General features: G+C 45.3%; 2 protein-coding genes across 2 annotated transcripts in view; one reads left to right on the top strand and one right to left on the bottom strand.

Annotated features, from left to right (window-relative positions):
- LOC309567120 (manganese-dependent ADP-ribose/CDP-alcohol diphosphatase-like) overlaps positions 1–641 on the bottom strand; it is a 35,025-nt gene extending 34,384 nt beyond the window's left edge. The window contains exon 1 of the mRNA XM_082272451.1: positions 620–641. The gene's annotated coding sequence lies outside the window, so the exon portion shown is untranslated. The remainder of the gene's footprint in view (positions 1–619) is intronic.
- The window catches only part of LOC309566991 (uncharacterized protein), an 80,855-nt gene extending 63,979 nt beyond the window's left edge, over positions 1–16,876 (top strand). Inside the window, exon 3 of the mRNA XM_082272310.1 lies at positions 15,676–16,876. Coding sequence (XP_082128436.1) covers positions 15,676–16,837 — 1,162 coding nt within the window. The 3' untranslated portion in view covers positions 16,838–16,876. The remainder of the gene's footprint in view (positions 1–15,675) is intronic.
- The last annotated feature ends 2,113 nt before the right edge of the window (positions 16,877–18,989 follow it).

Below are 18,989 nucleotides of genomic sequence, written 5' to 3'. Positions count from 1 at the left end.
CTTCAGAGCCCCGTGCCGTGACCGTCGGCTCCCGTGCGCGTGCGCGGGAGTGACGTCACCGCGGCTCCGGCCAATCAGATGGCCGGATGCCGCGATCCCGGAATACGGGTGACTACACATGTCGCCCGTCATACAGGTAAGCGGACGGCACTGCGGGGGCTCGTTCTAAGGTAAGTATTTCATAATGAGCTAGTATGCGATGCATACTAGCTCATTATGTCTTTCTCTTTCAGGATGTAAATAAAAAAAAAAAAATTTTTCTCGGTTTACAACCTCTTAAAGTGCAGAGGAGGGGTTTGGGGTCTTTTAGACCCCCCAGATCCCTCCACAAGGAGTACCTGTGAAAAAATATATATATATATTTTTATTAAATGTCCGAAAATATCGTCCGATACCAATATCCGATGACCAAAATATCGATCGGTCGATCACTACTGTATATGATATCATATGTTGTTGTGTATACTTTTTTTACATTCTTAGTTGAAATATACAATAAAAAAACGTATTAAAAAAAGAAGGTATGAAGCATGTATAGCTGGCCAAAAATGTGCTTACAATGATCAGCCTGGAGACTTACCATATCTATTGGAGGGATTACGGAGAAGTGACCACTTACCTCTTAGCTGCTGTTGGGGGGCCACAGGGACTCTCAGCTCTGGTAATTTATCCGCTCTTCTTGTACCTGGACTTCCTGCTATACCTGTTCTTTATCACCTCCCAACAGCTGATGAACGAGGAAATGGCATGAAGTTATGAATAGCTCATACAGCTCACACCTTCTATACCTGAAGGCAGGACAGGTGAGCTCACATAGTCATAGGCTGTAAACAGAGCAGTGCAAGAAAACAACAAGAGAAGGGCGCACCGACCTTGTGCATTACCACTTAAAAGTTTATTATAATCAAAGAAGGGTAGCGTACAATATACTCACAAACGTAGCATAAGAACAAGCATATAGGAAATGGGCACCGCTCGCTTCCAGGACACTTCTCTACTGCTAGATAGCGTGATGGCGTCCTCAAAACCTGATGTGGCTTACGCGTTTCGAGGGAGGACCCTCTTCCACGTGGCGATTTTGGCTCTGAGGAAGAGGGTCCTCCCTCGAAACGCGTAAGCCACATCAGGTTTTGAGGACACCATCACGCTATCCAGCAGTAGAGAAGTGTCCTGGAAGCGAGCGGTGCCCATTTCCTATATGCTTTTGAGGACGCCATAACGCTATCCAAATGACATCGGACTGCATAATACACAGAGCGCTGGGCACAGGACTGCTTAATACACAGAGCGCTGGGCACAGGACTGCATAATACACAGAGCACTGGGTACACGACTGCATAATACACAGAGTGCTGGGCACAGGACTGTATAATACACAGAGTGGTGGGTACAGGACTGCTTAATACACAGAGTGCTGGGCACAGGACTACATAATACACAGAGTGCTGGGTACAGGACTACATAATACACAGAACGTTGAGCACAGGACTACATAATACACAGAACATTGGGCACAGGACTACATAATACACAAAGCGCTGGGCACAGGACTGCATTATACACAGAGTGCTGGGCACAGGACTACATAACACAAAGAGCACTGGACACAGAACTGCATAATACACAGAGTGCTGGGCACAGGACTGCATAATACACAGAGCACTGGGCACAGGACTACATATTACACAGAGTGCTGGGTACAGAACTGCATAATACACAGAGCGTTGGGCACAGGACTGCATAATACACAGAGCGCTGGGTACAGGACTGCATAATACACAGAGCGCTGGGCAGAGCGCTGGGCACGGGACTGCATAATACATAGAGCGTTGGGCACAGGACTGCATAACACATAGAGCGCTGGGTACAGGACTGCCTAATACACAAAGCTCTGGGTACAGGACTGCCTAATACACAGAGCGCTGGGCACTTGACTGCATAATACACAGAGCACTCGGCACAGGACTACATAATATACAGAGCGCTGGGTACAGGACTGCATAATACACAGAGCGTGGGCACAGGACTACATAATACATAGAGTACTGGGCACAGGACTACATAATACACAGAGCACTGGGCACAGGACTACATAATACACAGAGCACTGGGCACTGGACTGCATAATACACAGAGCGCTGGGTACAGGACTGCATAATACACAGAGCACTCGGCACAGGACTACATAATATACAGAGCGCTGGGTACAGGACTGCATAATACACAGAGCGTGGGCACAGGACTACATAATACATAGAGTACTGGGCACAGGACTACATAATACACAGAGCACTGGGCACAGGACTACATAATACACAGAGCACTGGACTGCATAATACACAGAGCGCTGGGCACAGGACTGCATAATACACAGAGCGCTGGGTACAGGACTACATAATATACAGAGACGTCGGCATCCGAGCCACCAGGCTGTTTCTCAGCCAGCATGGGATGCCCTGTCTATGTTATTCCGGTCCTTAATCCGGGGACAAAACCGGGGACATCTGGTCACCGCAGTGTAAAGTCGCACTGGAATTCATGCAACTTTGGAGTGTGAATGGAGCCTAAGGAGGTTTGTTATTGTGCTGGTGACATATTTCACCTACATTGTACAATGTGACCAGACGTGAGTCATTGCAGCACCCTTTAATCACATGGTTGATTCCAGTATGGGGTGCGGGATGACGTCTGCCAGTACAGAGAGGGGGGCGCTCTGGAGTTCCCCTTTCCGTGCTCTGATAACACAGATGAGGTCTATGCCAGTTCTGACTTTCCTTCTCACTGATAAATAATGATTATTATACAGGATTTATATAGCGCAGACAGTTTACGCAGCGCTTTACAACTTTAGGGTAGACAGTACAAATACAATACACTTTCATACAGTAGGGATCAGAGGGCCCTGTTCGTTAGAGCTTACAATCTAATCCCAGATTCCACCGATCTATAGCATTTGTCTGTCAGTTGGAGGAAGGATAGAAATGCAGCAAAGGGGTTAAGTTCAGCTGATGTAAGGGAAAGGCGTAGCTCTTCGACATGACATCCTTTCCAGTACGGATAAACAATCGATCCCTACTGATCCCTACTGTCATAGAACTCATGCCTGAAGTCCAGGTATTCTATAGAAGAGGAACTTACTTCAATACACCTCAGGCTGGAGCCACCAGGGAGGGTGGGAGCAAAAACCTATATCTGCGTTTCTGTTACTTCATGTGGCCTTATCGTAAAAGGAAAGTAAGACGAATGCGGGGCGGGAGCTACATAATTGTCAATGTCACATGATGGGCAATCGTCAGAATCATCAGAGTAACTTCCAGTTTACTAAACAGCAACAAAGTTACCACTTGACCAGAAGGTTTTACAACCTTCATGACCAGGCCATTATTTGCCATTCAGCACTGTGCTACTTCGACTGGCAATTACACGGTCATGCAACACTGTACACAAATGAAACTTTTTAAAAAAAATAATTATTTTGGTGGTATTAAATCACCACTGGGTTTTTCTTTTTTCTTTTTTTTTTCTTTTTTATTTATTATATAAACACAAAAAAGACTGAAAAAAATTTCTACTTTTAAAACCTGTCCAATAAAATCAAATTTCTTCATAAACTTTGTCTAAAATGTATTCTGCTGCACGTCTTTGGTAAAAAAAAAAAAATCCCGGTAAGTATATATTAACCACTTGCCGACCAGTCACTGGAACTGTACTGCGGCAAAGTGGCTCGATTCCGTCCAGCGACGTAGACCTACGTCGCTGGACTCCTCCCACTGTAGGCGGCGCTCGCGCGCCGCCGGAGGCGCGCTCCCGCTGTTTTCAGTCACAGCGGGAGTCAGGCCAGGGGAGGAGCGGCGGCGGTCGCCGCTGCTCTTCCCCGATCGTCGGGGAATCGAGTTTGGATATCCGCCCGCTTGTGTAAACAAAGCGGGCGGATCTCCTAAGTGACAGACAGGGTCAGATTGCAGGGTTCAGCATAGCTGAACCTGCGATCTGTCCCTGTGTCACTCAGTCACCTCCCCCCACACATGTCAGTAAGCACCAGGCATACATTAACCCCTCCCTCTCCAATAAAATTAACCCCTTCCCTGCCAGTGTCATTTTTACAGTAACAGTGCATATGTATAGCACTGATTACTGCAGTAATGTCACTGGTACCCCCAAAAGTGTCAAAAATGTCAGTCAAGGGTCCGATCTGTCCGCCGCAATGTCGCAGTCCCACAAAAAAAAAAATCGCAGGCCGCCGCCATTACTCGTTAAAAAAACAAACCCCAAAAATGACAGAAATCTTTCCCTTAGTTAGTAAACGCAATAACCTTTGCGCAAATCAATCAAAATACGCTTATTGTGATTTTTTTTTTACCAAACATAGGTAGCAGAAAACAAATTGGCCAAAAATTTTAAAAAATTTTGATTTTTACATTTTTTTGGGGGGAATTTCATATAAAAAAAAATGTTAAAAATATTGTTATTTTTTCAAAATAAACGCTTTTTTTGTTTATAGCGCAAAAAGTAAAAATCGCACAGGTGATCAAATACCCCCAAAAGAAAGCTCTGTTTGTGGGAAAAACAGGACGTGAATTTTGTTTGGGTACGGCGTTGCATGACCGCGCAATTGTCAGTTAAAATCGCACAGTGCCGAATCGCAAAAAGTGGCCCAGACGTAAGACAGCAAAATCCTCCGGTGGTGAAGTGGTTAATTGGTTTGTGTGAAAGTTATGGCGTCTACAAACTATGGTGTGTGTATGTAAGCTATATTGTCAAATTTTATACACATAACGAGTTGTCATTAGAAGCATTTCCTTAAATTGGGAGCCAGAATTATTGTTGGTTGGTAGGGGACCAAATACTTATTTTACTCACTGAACTGCAACTCAATTTATAACATTTGTATTAGGGATCGTCCAATTATCGGCAAGGCCGATATATCGGGGGCCGATATGCACTTTCCCCGATATATCAGTATCGGCCCCGGAACTGGCCGATATTTTTGTGACGTCATTCTGCCTTCTTAGGCCGCCTCCCTCGTCTTGGACAGCCTTGTCTGGAGTCGGGACTAGTCTTGCGGGAGTGTATCACAGCCATACACCCACCCACAGCAGCCTGGTGCCAGCCAGCCAACCACATCCCTAGGCCCTGTACCAGCCAGCCACCCACAGGCTCTGTACCAGCTAGCCACCCATCCACCACAGGGTGCCAGACAACCAGCTACCCACCACAGGGTGCCAGACAGCCAGCCACCCACAGACAGGGTGCCAGACAGTCTGCCACCCACAGGCCCTGTACCAGCCAGCCACAGGCACTGTACCAGCCAGCCGCCCACAGGCCCTGTACCAGCCAGCCACCCACGGCCCCTGTGCCAGCCACCCATCTACCACAGGGTGCCAGCCAGCCACCCACCACAGGGTGCCAGCCAGCCACCCACCACAGGGTGCCAGCCAGCCACCCACCACAGGGTGCCAGACAGCCAGCCATCCACCACAGGGTGCCAGCCAGCCATCCACCACAGGGTGCCATCAAGCCAGCCACCCACCACAGGGTGCCAACAAGCCAGCCATTAAGCATTAAACAAAAATGAACATGTTCAGAACCAGATTTGTGTCAAAAATTGTCTTTATTTTTCAAAACTTTAAATGTACAAAATATCGGCCCATACCGATACATTGTGACCAAAATATCGGTATCGGTCCTGAAAAAAACATATCCGTCTATCCCTAATTTGTACCATGTGTTTTTTGGATTTTTGGTTGATATTCTGACTCTATCATTTAAAATACACCTATGATAACAATTATAGACCCTTTATTTCTTTGTAAGTGGGCAAGCCTACAATATGCAGGGGATCAAATAATTATTTTCCCCACTGTATATATAGTATACTGTGTTTGTGTATCTATATATATATGTATATACTGTGTATATATATATATATATATATATATATATATATATATATATATACATACACACACACACACTATATTACCAAAAGTATTGAGACGCCTGCCTTTACACGCACATGAACTTTAATGGCATCCCAGTCTTAGTCCAAGTTCCTCCACCCCAAACCTGCTCATCCATGTCTTTATGGACCTTGCTTTGTGCACTGGTCCAAATAATTTGTTGGAGGGGGGGACTATGGTGTAGGGTTGTTTTTAAAAGGTTGGGAACAGTTTTTGGATGGCCCCTTCCTGTTCCAACATGACTGCTCAATAGTGCACAAAGCAAGGTCCATAAAGACATGGATGAGCGAGTTTGGGGTGGAGGAACTTGACTGGTCTGTACAGAGTCCTGACCTCAAACCAATAGAACACCATGGGGATAAATTAGAGCTCACACTGCGAGCCAAGCCTTCTCATTCAACATCAGTGTCTAACCTCACAAATGTGCTTCTGGAAGAATAACCAAACATTCCCATAGACACACTCCTAACCCTTGTGGACAGCCTTCCCAGAAGAGCTGAAGCTGTTATAGCTGCAAAGGGAGGGCCAACTCAATATTGAACCCTACGGACTAAGACTGGGATGCCATTAAAGTTCATGAGCGTGTAAATGCAGGGGTCCCAATACTTTTGCCAATGTAGTGTATACTGGAATTTATGCAGCAATAGACGCTATACTTGTAATGGCGATGATCAGTGACTTATATGACTGTGAAAGTGTGGAGGGCAATCTAGCGCTAACAAACACTGGCTGGAAGGAACAGGGCTTATTTTCAAAGTCCTCTAGTGCCATTACCAATTGTTGAAGTGCCTTTTGAGAGGATTACCATGGACCTTGAGGGTCCACTGCCCAAGTCTGCCTGGGGCCATCAGCACATTCTGGTGACTATGGATTATGCTACCCGTTACCCAGAGGCAGTTCCTTTATGCAACACGTCTGCTAAGAACATTGCCAAAGAGTTGTTAATGGTATTCAGTTGCTTTGGAGTCCCCAAGGAGGTTCTTACAGGCCAGGGCACCCCATTCATGTCACAAGTAACTAAAGAGTTGTGCAAATTGTTTTGTTTTAAGGTGACACATTTGCGAACCTCCATGTACCACCCTCAAACTGATGGCCTGGTGGAACAATTTAATAAAACATTAGAGTATGTTGAAAAAAAGGTTGTTGACAAGAATGGGAAAAACTGGGACTTTTTGCTTCCATATTTGATGTTTGCTATCAGAGAGGTTCCCCAGTCCTCTACGGGGTACTCTCCATTCAAGTTTCTCTATGGGAGACACCCTTGGGGACTTCTAGACATAGCCAAGGAAACCTGGGAGGCAGAGCAGACACCCCCCCAAAAGTGTCATTGAGCATATCGCTCAGAGGCAGGACAGGATTGCAACAATAATGCCTATTGCAAAAGAACACTTAGCTCAGGCCTAAGAAACCCAACAAAGTATATACAACTGGGGGGCCAGACTCGTGTTTTCTCACCTGGTGACAGGGTCCTAGTATTGGTTCCCACTGCTGAAAGCAATTTCCTGGTTGGTTGACAAGGTCCCTTTTAAAGTGGTTGAAAGAGCTGGGGAGGTGAATTACAAAGTATATCAACCGGGTAAAAGAGAGCCTGAGCAGATATCCCATGTACAGTAAACCCGTTAAAGCCCTTGAAGGATAGGCACTGACTATGGAGTCTGCTCCTGTAACTCCTGGAAGTACTGAACCCCTTCTAGTCCCGATATTACAATTCCAGACACACTGTCTTGTTCCAAAAAGCAGGAAGCTAGAGAGTTCCTGATAAGGAACAGAGAATAATTTTAGAGAGTTACCGAGCACTACTATAGTTGTTATAATATTGTTACTGAACCTGGGGTTTGTGTTAAACTTAAACCGTACCGAATTCCTGAAGCTAGAAGAAAAGACATCAGTGATGAAGTCAAAAGGATGCTAGAGCTAGACATCACTGTGAAGTCCAATAGTGATTGGTCTAGTCAGTGCTGTATTTTGGCCAAGGCCAACAAGGCCCAGGCCTAGGGCGGCACTTTGCAAGGGGGCAGCAAAAAAGCTGCCCCCCACCTCCACCTGAGACTATTGGCCACTGGTTGCTAGAGCTGCCTCTCTCACCCCCCTCTCTCTCACTCACCCCCTCTCTCTCATCCCCCCTCTCATCCCCCCTCTCTCATCCCCTCTCTCTCTCATCCCCCTCTCTCTCTCATCCCCCTCCCTTTCATCCCCCCTCTCCCCCTCTCTCTCTCATCCCCCCCCCTCTCTCTCTCTCTCCCTCACCCACCCCCCCGTCTCCCTCACCCTTCTCTCTCTCCCACCCCCTCTCTCCCCCCCTCTCGTGAGATCTCAGGGGTTCATGCTGGGACTTGTAGTCCTTCAATTTTGGAGGGAGTCACATCCGTTAAAAAAGGAGTGGGGCAAATTTACATAGGAGGGGCGCCCAATTTTAGTCTTGCCTAGGACACCACAAAACCAAAATACACCACTGGGTCTAGTCCCATCGTTTTAGTCCCAAAACCAGACGGCACTTGGAGGTTTTGTAATGACTCAGAAAGCCCAATTAGTGCCAAAATTTTACATGTCCCCAATGCACAGAGTAGATGAGCTCATAGGCAGACTTGGGAAGGCCCGCTATCTGATCACTTTGGACTTGACAAAATTATATTGGCAAATCTCCCTGACTGACGAATGCCAAAGAAAAGACTGCAACCCCCTGAGGGTTCCTTTACAGTATAAAAAGATGCCCCTGCGGCATTTCAGAAGGCCATGGACAGGACCCCAAGACCTCATCGACAGTATGCAGTCCTACCGACTGACCTTACAAAATGGAAGGACTCAGTAATGGTAAAATGGTCCTCAGAAGCAGAGGAGTCTTTCCAAGTCATGAAGGCCCGTTGTGCACAGCCAGTACTGTACCCCCCCCCCCCCCCATTTTTCCAAGGAAATTGTCGTTTAGATGCCAAAGCCAGCAGAATATTAGCATGCATAAAGAAAGGGATGTATTCCAGAGATAAGACTATAATCCTTCCACTTTATAAAACTCTTGTCTGACCGCATCTGGAGTATTCTGTCCAGTTCTGGTCGCCAGTCCTCAGGAGGGATGTGTTGGAGCTGGAGAGAGTCCAGAGAAGGGCAACTAAACTGATTAGGGGATTGGAGGACCTTAATTATTAAGAGAGCGTCTGCAATCGCTTGATTTATTCTCCCTGGAGAAGAGACGCCTGAGAGGGGACATGATAGCAATGTATAAATATCTCAATGGTGATCTCGGCATAGAGAAAAAGCTATTCAGTCGAAGGGATTGCATGAGGACTCGAGGGCATACAATGCGATTAGAGGAGAAGCGTTTTAACCTCAGGCAACGTGGGGGGTTCTTTACTGTTAGGGCTACAAGATTGTGGAATTCTCTACCACAAGAGGTGGTTTCTGCAGGAAGTATGGTGGCTTTCAAAAGACTCTTAGATGTACATCTCAAGGATCAGAACATTCAGGGGTATGAGAGATGATAACAGCCACACACACCTACACAGGTTGAACTGGATGGACTATTGTCTTTATTCAACCTCAACTACTATGTAACTATGTAACTATGATGCAGCTGATGTTGGTATTGGAGCAGCGTTGTCACAGGTACACAATGAACATGAAAATAAATATGCTGTTATTGAAAAAGAATGTTTAGTCATGAGATGGGCCTTGCACTCCCTAAGATACTATTTGTTAGGGTGTCAGTTTGACCCGATAACTGACCATGCTTCTCTCAAGTGGATGGCCCAAAAGTAGACCAATAGCAGACGGGTGAACTGGTGGCTTTTGGCTCTACAGAATTAGTCCTTCATGATAAAACACAGGCCAGGTGTTAAGATGGGAAATGTAGATGCCCTGCCGGCACCCGCTGATTGGCTTGTGCTGTGCCTAATCCCTGCACAGCCGTCGCGACTGCAGCACGTTCGCGCCCTCTACCGGGAAGTTCCAGGTCATGTACTAGGTATGTGATTTGATGCAGGAGAGCCGCTCTGCCTTTGTACAGGACGCAGAGATGTATAGTACCTAAGTAGAACTACTTCACTACTGTACTTAAGTACGGAAAGGCGGTATCTGTACTTTCCTAGAGTAGAATTTTTTTCTCCTACTTCCACTTTTACTTCACTACATTTTTTCAATGATTTCAATACTTCTACTCCGATATTTTTTTTTTTTTGTGCTGCATAGTTACTCGTTACAATTATAAAAATTACCACTGCCAGAACAGTAGATGGCAGGTTTCATGAAGCTCAAAACATGTGTATTATCAGCGCATACGAAAATAAATGCTACTGTATGTATAAATAAAAGCTGCATTTGAAATAATAAAAAACAATATGATGTTCAAACTTTTGAATTCTTTCTTTAATAACTACATAACACAGTACTTGTACTTTTACTTTCAGTACTTGAGTAGCAAAATTTTTTAAAAAACTACTTGCAATACTTAAGTACAAATGTTGAATACTTTAGTACTTCTACTCAAGTCACTTTTTGATCGAGCACTTCCACTTCTACTCAAGTCACTTTTTGATCGAGCACTTCCACTTCTACTCAAGTATGGGTTTCGAGTACTTTATACAACTCTGACAGGACGTGATGTGGTCAGCAAGTGGTTAAGGTCACATATGCACTTTACGTTTATTGAGGTTATATAGCGCTGCACTCATTTATTATAAATAGTAAGAATGAATCTCCCTAAAAGGAACACGGACAGCAATAAAAACCTGACAGGGGGTGTAATCCCACTCCACTGCACACACCATCTAAAAACGTAAAAAGTTTATTTTCTGTAAAAAAAAACGGTTGCCAACCACACACCGTGTATTTACTGCAGCAGTGTGGCTCTCCCAGGCAAACCGACGTAGGTATACGTCAGTCGCTTGGAGGCAGCTAGGGGGCGAGCGCGTGCCGCCGGCAACACGCTCCCGCCCCCACTCGGCAGCAGGGAAACCGATGCACGGGTCAGGCAGCTCCGATTGGCGCTTGACACCCGCGATCGCTCCCCGCTGAGAGAAAAGGACGGTCAGCTGTTGTAAACACAGCCGGCCTTTATTCTCCCTGGAATGATCACAGAGCTCCTGTGATCCTTCTATATAGGATCACAGGTCTCTATGGCCATTCCACAAGCCACGCCCCCACACAGTTAGAATCACTCCCCTAGGCTCACATTTAACCCCTTGATCACCCACAATGTTAACCCCTTCGCTGCCAGTGTCATTATTACAGTAACAGTGCATATTTTTAGCACTGATTACTGTAGTAATGTCACTGGTGCCCCCAAAAGTGTCAAAAATGTCAGTTAGGGGTCCGATCTGTCCGCTGATGTGTCGCAGTCCTGCTAAAAATCGCAAATCGCCGCCATTACTAGTAAAAAACAATAAAAATAAAATAAATCTTTCCCGTAGTTAGTAAACGCAATAACTTTTGCTCAAACCAATCAAAATCCGCTTATTGATTGCGATTTTTTTTTTTTTTTTACCAAAAATATGTAGCAGAATACAAATTGACCTAAAATGTTAAAAAATGTTGATTTTAAAAAATTTTTTACTGGGAATGTCATATAGCAGAAAGTGAAAAATATAGTTTTTTTTTTTTCCAGAATTGTTGCAATTTTTTTGTTTATAGCGCAAAAAATAAAAATCGCACAGGTGGTCAAATACCACCAAAAGAAAGCTCTGTTTGTGAGAAAAAAAGGACAAAAATTTTGTTTGGGAACAGCGTCGCACGACCGCACAATTGTTCATTAAAGTAACACAGTGCCGAATCGCGAAAAAATGGCCTGGTCATTAAGGGGGCAAATCCTTTCCGGTCCAGAAGTGGTTAAAGAGGTTGTAAACCCATACATTTTTTTTTTTGCAACCTGAAATAGAAATAGAAACACATAATGAGCTAGTATGCATCGCATACTAGCTCATTATGAAATACTTACCTTAGAACGAGCCCCCGCCGTGCTGCCCGCTTACCTGTATGACGGGCGACATGTCCAGTCGCCCGTCTTCCGGGATCGCGGCATCCGGCCATCTGATTGGCCGGAGCTGTGGTGACGTCACGCCCGCGCGCGGGAGCCGACGGTCGCGGCATGGGGGTCTGAAGGAACGGCACCAGCGGCCGTTCCTTCAGAGCGCATGCGCCAGTGACGTCACTGGCTGCATGTAAGGTAAATATCTCCTAAACGGTACATGTTTAGGAGATATTTACAGTACCTATAGGTAAGCCTTATCATAGGATCACCTATAGGTACAAGTGTCAGAGGAGGGTTTACTTCCTCTTTAACCACTTGCCAACCGCTCACTCGAGCTCTACTGCGGCAAAGTGGTTAGTTCCGGTCCAGCGACGTAGACCTACGTCGCTGGACTCCTCCCCTTGTGGGCGGCGCACGCGCGCCGCCGGAGGCTCGCTCCCGCTGTATTCAGGCACAGCGGGAGTCGGGCCAGGGGAGGAGCGGCGGTGATCACCGCCGCTCTTCCCCATCGAGTTTGGAGATTTGCCCGCTTGTGTAAACAAAGCGGACGGATCTCCTAAGTGACAGGCAGGGTCAGATTGCAGGGTTCGGCATAGATGAACATGCGATCTGTCCCTGTGTCACTCAGTCACCTCCCCCCACACACGTCAGTAAGCACCAGGCATACATTAACCCCTCCCTCTCCAAATGATCCCTGGAAAGATCACAGAGCTCCTGTGATCCTTCTATATAGGATCACAGGTCTCTATGGTCAATCCACAAGCCACGCCCCCACACAGTTAGAATCACTCCCCTAGGCTCACATTTAACACCTTGATCACCCACAATGTTAACCCCTTTCCTGCCAGTGTCATTATTACAGTAACAGTACATATTTTTAGCACTGATTACTGCAGTAATGTCACTGGTCCCCCAAAAGTGTCAAAAATGTCAGTCAAGGGTCCGATCTGTTCGCCGCAATGTCGCAGTCCCGAAAAAAAAAAAAAAAAAAAAAAAATCGCAGATCGCCGCCATTACTCGTTAAAAAAAAAAACACTCCAAAATTGACAAAAATCTTTCCCTTAGTTAGTAAACGCAATAACTTTTGCGCAAACCAATCAAAATACGCTTATTGTGATTTTTTTTTTACCAAACATAGGTAGCAGAAAACAAATTGGCCAAAAATTTAAAAAAATTGTGATTTTTACATTTTTTGGGGGGGAATTTCATATAAAAAAATGTGAAAAATATTGTTATTTTTTCAAAATTTACGCTATTTTTTTGTTTATAGCGCAAAAAGTAAAAATCGCACAGGTGATCAAATACCACCAAAAGAAAGCTCTGTTTGTGGGGAAAAAAGGATGTAAATTTCGTTTGGGTATGGCGTTGCACGACCGCGCAATTGTCAGTTAAATTCGCACAATTCCGAATAGCAAAAAGTGGCCTGGATGTAAGACAGCAAAATCCTCCGGTGGTAAAGTGGTCAGTTATCCTTTAACAGGCTGGAATGTAAAATGTACACACCGAGTTCTGCACACGCCTCTAGTGGAGAAACTTGTAGCACGCTTTGGTGATCACGTTATATGTAAGAGAGGGATTTAAGTTTCGTTTCTCCCTTTTTTTTTTGCTTTAACAACAGTGACCCAATCAGCTAAAAAAAAAAAGTGCTACGTGATTGGTTACTCTGAGCTTTGAGTTCCGGACAACCTGTTCATACACCCAGTATCGTTTTTTTTTTTTTTTTTGCTCAAATTCACAAATTTGTCACCAGGAGTCTTCAAGCAATTGTTCTGTGGATTTTCTCTCGCTGGCTCGGGAACTGCGTTTAACTTGTTTATCTTCTTTCAGTGATGGCGTCAAATTCACAGGATGGACAATACTGCACTAGATGTATGAAAACCCGTACAGATCCTGAGCTGGATAATCAGGGGATAATATGTGGACAATATGTATGTCCCGAGTGCAGAAAGCAGTTACCGGAACAGCCAGCCTTAATAAAGAACGCAACTCAAGAAGAGGAAGCAAAGGAGGAGGCCATGATCTTCTGTACGTATTGTATTCACTCCTCTGTACCTGCTATTAAATCATGTCTGCACTGCGAAGCTTCTCTGTGTGATGACCACCTAAAGGCTCACAACAAGTCACCAGAACATGTCCTAACAGAACCCACCACCTGCCCGGAGAATAGGAAGCAGTGGCGTAGCGTGGGGGGTGCAGGGGGGGCGGGCCGCACCGGGCGCAACATCTGGGGGGGGCGCATCCGCAGTGTCACTCTCTGACTCTGACATACACAATTCACACACTGTCTGCGGCTGCCTCCATCTTTAGGCTGGGATATGTCCAGCGCGGCTGCCCTATGGCTGAAAATGGTGGGTCGGGTCTAGACTGTGACTCAAATGCCCATTGGTCAGTGGCGGCTGGTGCGTTGGGGGCGCTGCCCCCCCCCAGCCATGCCCCCGGCCCCCTAATCTACATGCGGGGCGCCGGACGCATGGAGTTCAATGGGGTTTTTTTTTTTTTTAATCACCTGATTAGAGCCAGAGGCCACCCATTATGAGACCCGCTTCCTGATTGGCCGAAAGGTTACTTTAACCACTTAAGCCCCGGAGGATTTGGCTGCTAAAGGACCAGGGGTTTTTTTGCGATTTTTTACTGCGTGACTTTAACGGACAATTGCGCGGTCGTGCGACGCTGTACCTAAACGAATTTGACGTCCTTTTTTTCCCACAAACAGAGCTTTCTTTTGGTGGTATTTGATCACCTGTGCGATTTTTTGATCACGCGCTATAAACAAAAAAAGAGCGTAAATTTTGCAAAAATAACAATATTTTTCACATTTTTTTTATATGAAATTCCCCAAAAAAAAAAGTAAAAATCAAAATTTTTTAACATTTTTCGGCCAATTTGTTTTATGCTACCTATGTTTGGTAAAAAAAATCGCAAAAAGCGTATTTTGATTGGTTTGCACAAAAGTTATCGCGTTTACTAACAAAGAGAAAGATTTTTGTCATTTTTGGTGTTTTTTTTTTTAACGCGTAATGGCGGCGATCTGCGATTTTTTTTTCGGTACTGCGACATTGCGGCGGACAGATCGGACCCTTGACTGACATTTTTGACACTTTTGGGGTTACCAGTGACATTACTGCAGTAATCAGTGCTATACATATGCACTGTTACTGCAAAAATGACACTGGCAGGGAAGGGGTTAACTTTATTGGACAGGGAGGGGTTAAGTGTGTCCTAGGGGCGTGCTTTCTACTGTGTAGGGACATTCCTATTGGTGTAAAAGCAAAGATCAACCGTTCTACATAGTAGAACGGTCAGATCTTTACTTTTACACAGGGAGAACTGACAGGCAGCTTGTTTACACAAGCTGCTCTGTCTTTCTCCCTTCACAGGAGCGATCGCAGTGTGACTGGCGGACATCGAGTCCGCCGGTCACACGCACTGACTTGCCTGTGAACGAGCCGCGGCGGGCGCGCGCCTCGGCGGGCGCGCGCCCGCCCGCGATAGGCTCGCAAGTCAGTGACAGGCGAGTGACGTACCGATACGTCACTCTGCCTGGCCGGGGCTGACCGCCGCAGTATATAGTCGTGCGGCGGTCGGCAACCGGTTAATTACATCAGTATTTTCATAACAAACAATACATGTGCTTAGGGGGTAAGGGTTTCTTTAACTAATCTAGTGAAAGAGACTCGAGTGCTAAAATCCCGCGGGTTAGGGGGCGCAAATTACTTGCCTTGCCCTGGGTGCTGACAACCCACGCTACGCCTCTGATAGGAAGTGCTCCATTCACAAGAAGATCCTGGACTATTACTGCTATGAAGACGCGGTCTGTATCTGTGTTTATTGCCTAGCTGAGAAGCACAGGCTCCATCAACTGGAACCCCTGAATGAAGCCACCTCAAATAAAAAGGAAAAATTACAAGACTTTCTGGAGACCTTGGACTCAGAAAGAGAGGACATAGAGAAAAACTATCAGAATATTATTAGACGTATGATGAGAATTCCAAAGAAAGTATCTGAAATGAAAGAAAAAATTGCTACGTTATTTGAAGACATCAGAAGAAGGCTGGAGGATCTCGAAAAGAGAGTCCTACAAGAGATCTCTAGACAAGAAACGGCAATTAACGTATCGGGGAATATTCAGTTGCAGCAGCTGCAAGTGAAGAAGATCCAATTGTCCAGTAAGATGCGTGACATTGAGGAGCTGTGCAACGAGACTGACCCCCTGACTGTCTTACAGTATGGTGAGGACAATTTGTATGATAATTCAGAAGATCGAAAGAAAGATGAACTGAAGGAAGAAGATAAAAAGATGCATGTTGTAGAGGACTTGAATGAGTTTCTAATCGCTCTGACGTTACACAGTGGCTTGAGTAATATTGTAACCGAGACAAGGAAAGAATTTTGTATCCCTGAAGCTAAAGAGATCCTGCTGGATCTGAATACAGCGGCTAATGACGTATTGGTTTCCAGTGACCTCAAGTCAGTTTCTTGGTCAGTCATAGGCCAACGTCGCCAAGAAACAGTAGAGAGATTTAAACAGCATCAAGTGTTGAACACAAGAGGATTTTCTGCCGGACGGCATTACTGGGAAGTGGAGGCGAGCGAATCAGAATACTGGATGATGGGAGTGACCTATCCAAGTATAGATCCAAAGAGCCCTGAGTCTTGGATTGGGAACAATACCAAATCCTGGTGCTTCTGCAGGTGGCACGATGAGTATTCAATCAGACATGATAGTAAAGATGTGAATACACTTTCTAATCTGTCCTGCAGCAGATTAGGAATCTATCTGGATTATGAGGCTGGGCAGTTGTCCTTCTATGAACTGAGTGACCCCATCAGACACCTCCACACCTTCACTGCCACCTTCACGGAGCCGCTTCATGCTGCGTTCTGGGTGGAGGACAACGGGTGGCTCAGAATAAGGAGCTGAAAATACCTTTTAATTCTGGGCATAGATGGTGCTATTTTCTAAATCGCTCAATTTCCCCATCAACACAGTTAGTGTGGGGCTATTTTTTTTTTGTGGGGGGGGGGGGGGCAACAATATTGCTAGTCGCTGTAGCTGCTGACAATAATCGCATGAAAAGCCCAGCATGCTGGCTGTACCCAAGTTGATCCACTGATCAACTTGGGTACAATCAGCCTGCTCGAACATAGTTTGAATCTCGGCCGGTCCTAGGGTTGCCACTTCATCCCCTAATGGGCTATACACACTATACAATTTTCTTTAGATTTTTTTCCTTCAGACTTACCAAAACCATATAATATGAGGTCAAACCTAAACACTTTCAATTTGTATGCAATCAGGCAGGCCCTTGCACTACATAGTTGAAGGTAAATCTAATGGAAATCTATCAACAAAAGTTGTATAGTGTGTATCCAGCTTTAAACCCGAACACGTATATAAACTACACAGGTGTAGGGGAAACCCCAAAACCTATGGGTTTCAGTAACATTTAGATTGTTGAAGCCAGAATGAAAATTATTTATTAGACAAACATGTAGGTAGACAGCCATGTTTGGAGAGCAATTCAGTTACATTACATTCTGTTGGTTTGATAAACTTTACTCTAACTTCCTAAGGACTTGTATTACAATATATACATTCTGAAGTGGGTGGCACCTAGCTAACTAAATTCTTTTGAAGTCCCATTTGAGTCTTTGGTGACATTCTTTGATATGCGGATGGTCATTAACATAGAAATGTCACTTCCAAGGCTTTTTGGCTAAACAGGTCTTCAAAGGTCGAGATGGAAATCTAATTTCGGCCATAGATGGTGCTATTTTCTAAATCGCTCAATTTCCCCATCAACGCAGTTAGTGTGGGGCTATTTTTTTGTGGGGGGGGGGCAACAATATTGCTAGTCGCTGTAGCTGCTGACAATAATCGCATGAAAAGCCCAGCATGCTGGCTGTATCCAAGTTGATCGACTGATCAACTTGGGTACAATCAGCCTGCTCAAATATAGTTTGAATCTCGGCCAGTCCTAGGGTTGCCACCTCATCCCCTTAAACCCGAACACATATATAAACTACACAGGTGTAGGGGAAACCCCAAAACTTATGGGTTTCAGTAACATTTAGATTGTTGCAGCCAGATTGAAAATTATTTATTAGACAAACATGTAGGTAGACAGCCATGTTTGGAGAGCAATTCAGTTACATACATTCTGTTGGTTTGATAAACATTGCTCTAACTTCCTAAGGACTTGTATTACAATTTATACATTCTGAAGTGGGTGGCACCTAGCTAACTAAATTCTTTTGAAGTCCCATTTGAGCCTTTGGTGACATTCTTTGATATGCGGATGGTCATTATCAGACATGTCACTTCCAAGGCTTGTTGGCTAAACAGGTCTTCAAAGGTCGAGATTGCAATACAACAGCTGAAGGTGTAAATGGCTTTTGAACACAACAGCTGTTATACAATATGACTTCTCACAACATATACATCCAATATATCTGCTTAATCATAAATACATGTTTGATAAATAAAATGGCTGTTCCCTTTTCCTCATCACAGGTCCTGAGGCTAACTTAATGCAGATAAGGGACCAAGTGTGTTTAATTACCACCTTGATTAGCCATAGAACCTGTGCAATTTAATGTGTTTGGTTTTAAAAGGATGAGGTGGCAACCCTAGCCGGTCCCTGCTGAACCAGTCAAGATCTGAACGGTCTATGGCCGGCATTAACATAGAGTAGGAGAGCTCTAGATTTTTTTTATTCTTAGGCCTCTTTCACACGGTCCGCCTCCGTAGGCGGATCCGTGTTGCTCAGCGGGGATCGATCCGCTTGCAGAGCAGAGAGGGAGGTGTCTCAGCCCCCGCTGCCCTCTATGGGGGATCGGATGAGATCGGACCGCCTGTCCGCTCTCATCCGGCCCGATCCGATCTGATTACTGAACGGATGGAAAAATAGGGTTTCCATCCGTCCAGATTTCACGGACAGGATCGGATACGGATGGCAGCGGGTGTCAGCGGAGGTGTCTCCGCTGACATCCGCTGCCCCATAGAGCTGCATGGAGGATCCGATCAGATCCGCCTAAAAAACTGACAGGCGGATCTGATCGGATCGCCCGTG

Source organism: Pelophylax lessonae (assembly GCF_965119305.1).
Source record: "Pelophylax lessonae genome assembly, chromosome: 11".
NCBI lineage: Eukaryota > Metazoa > Chordata > Amphibia > Anura > Ranidae > Pelophylax > Pelophylax lessonae.
The sequence above is the reverse complement of the archived record's forward strand: the minus strand, read 5'-3'. Positions and strand labels throughout refer to the sequence as shown.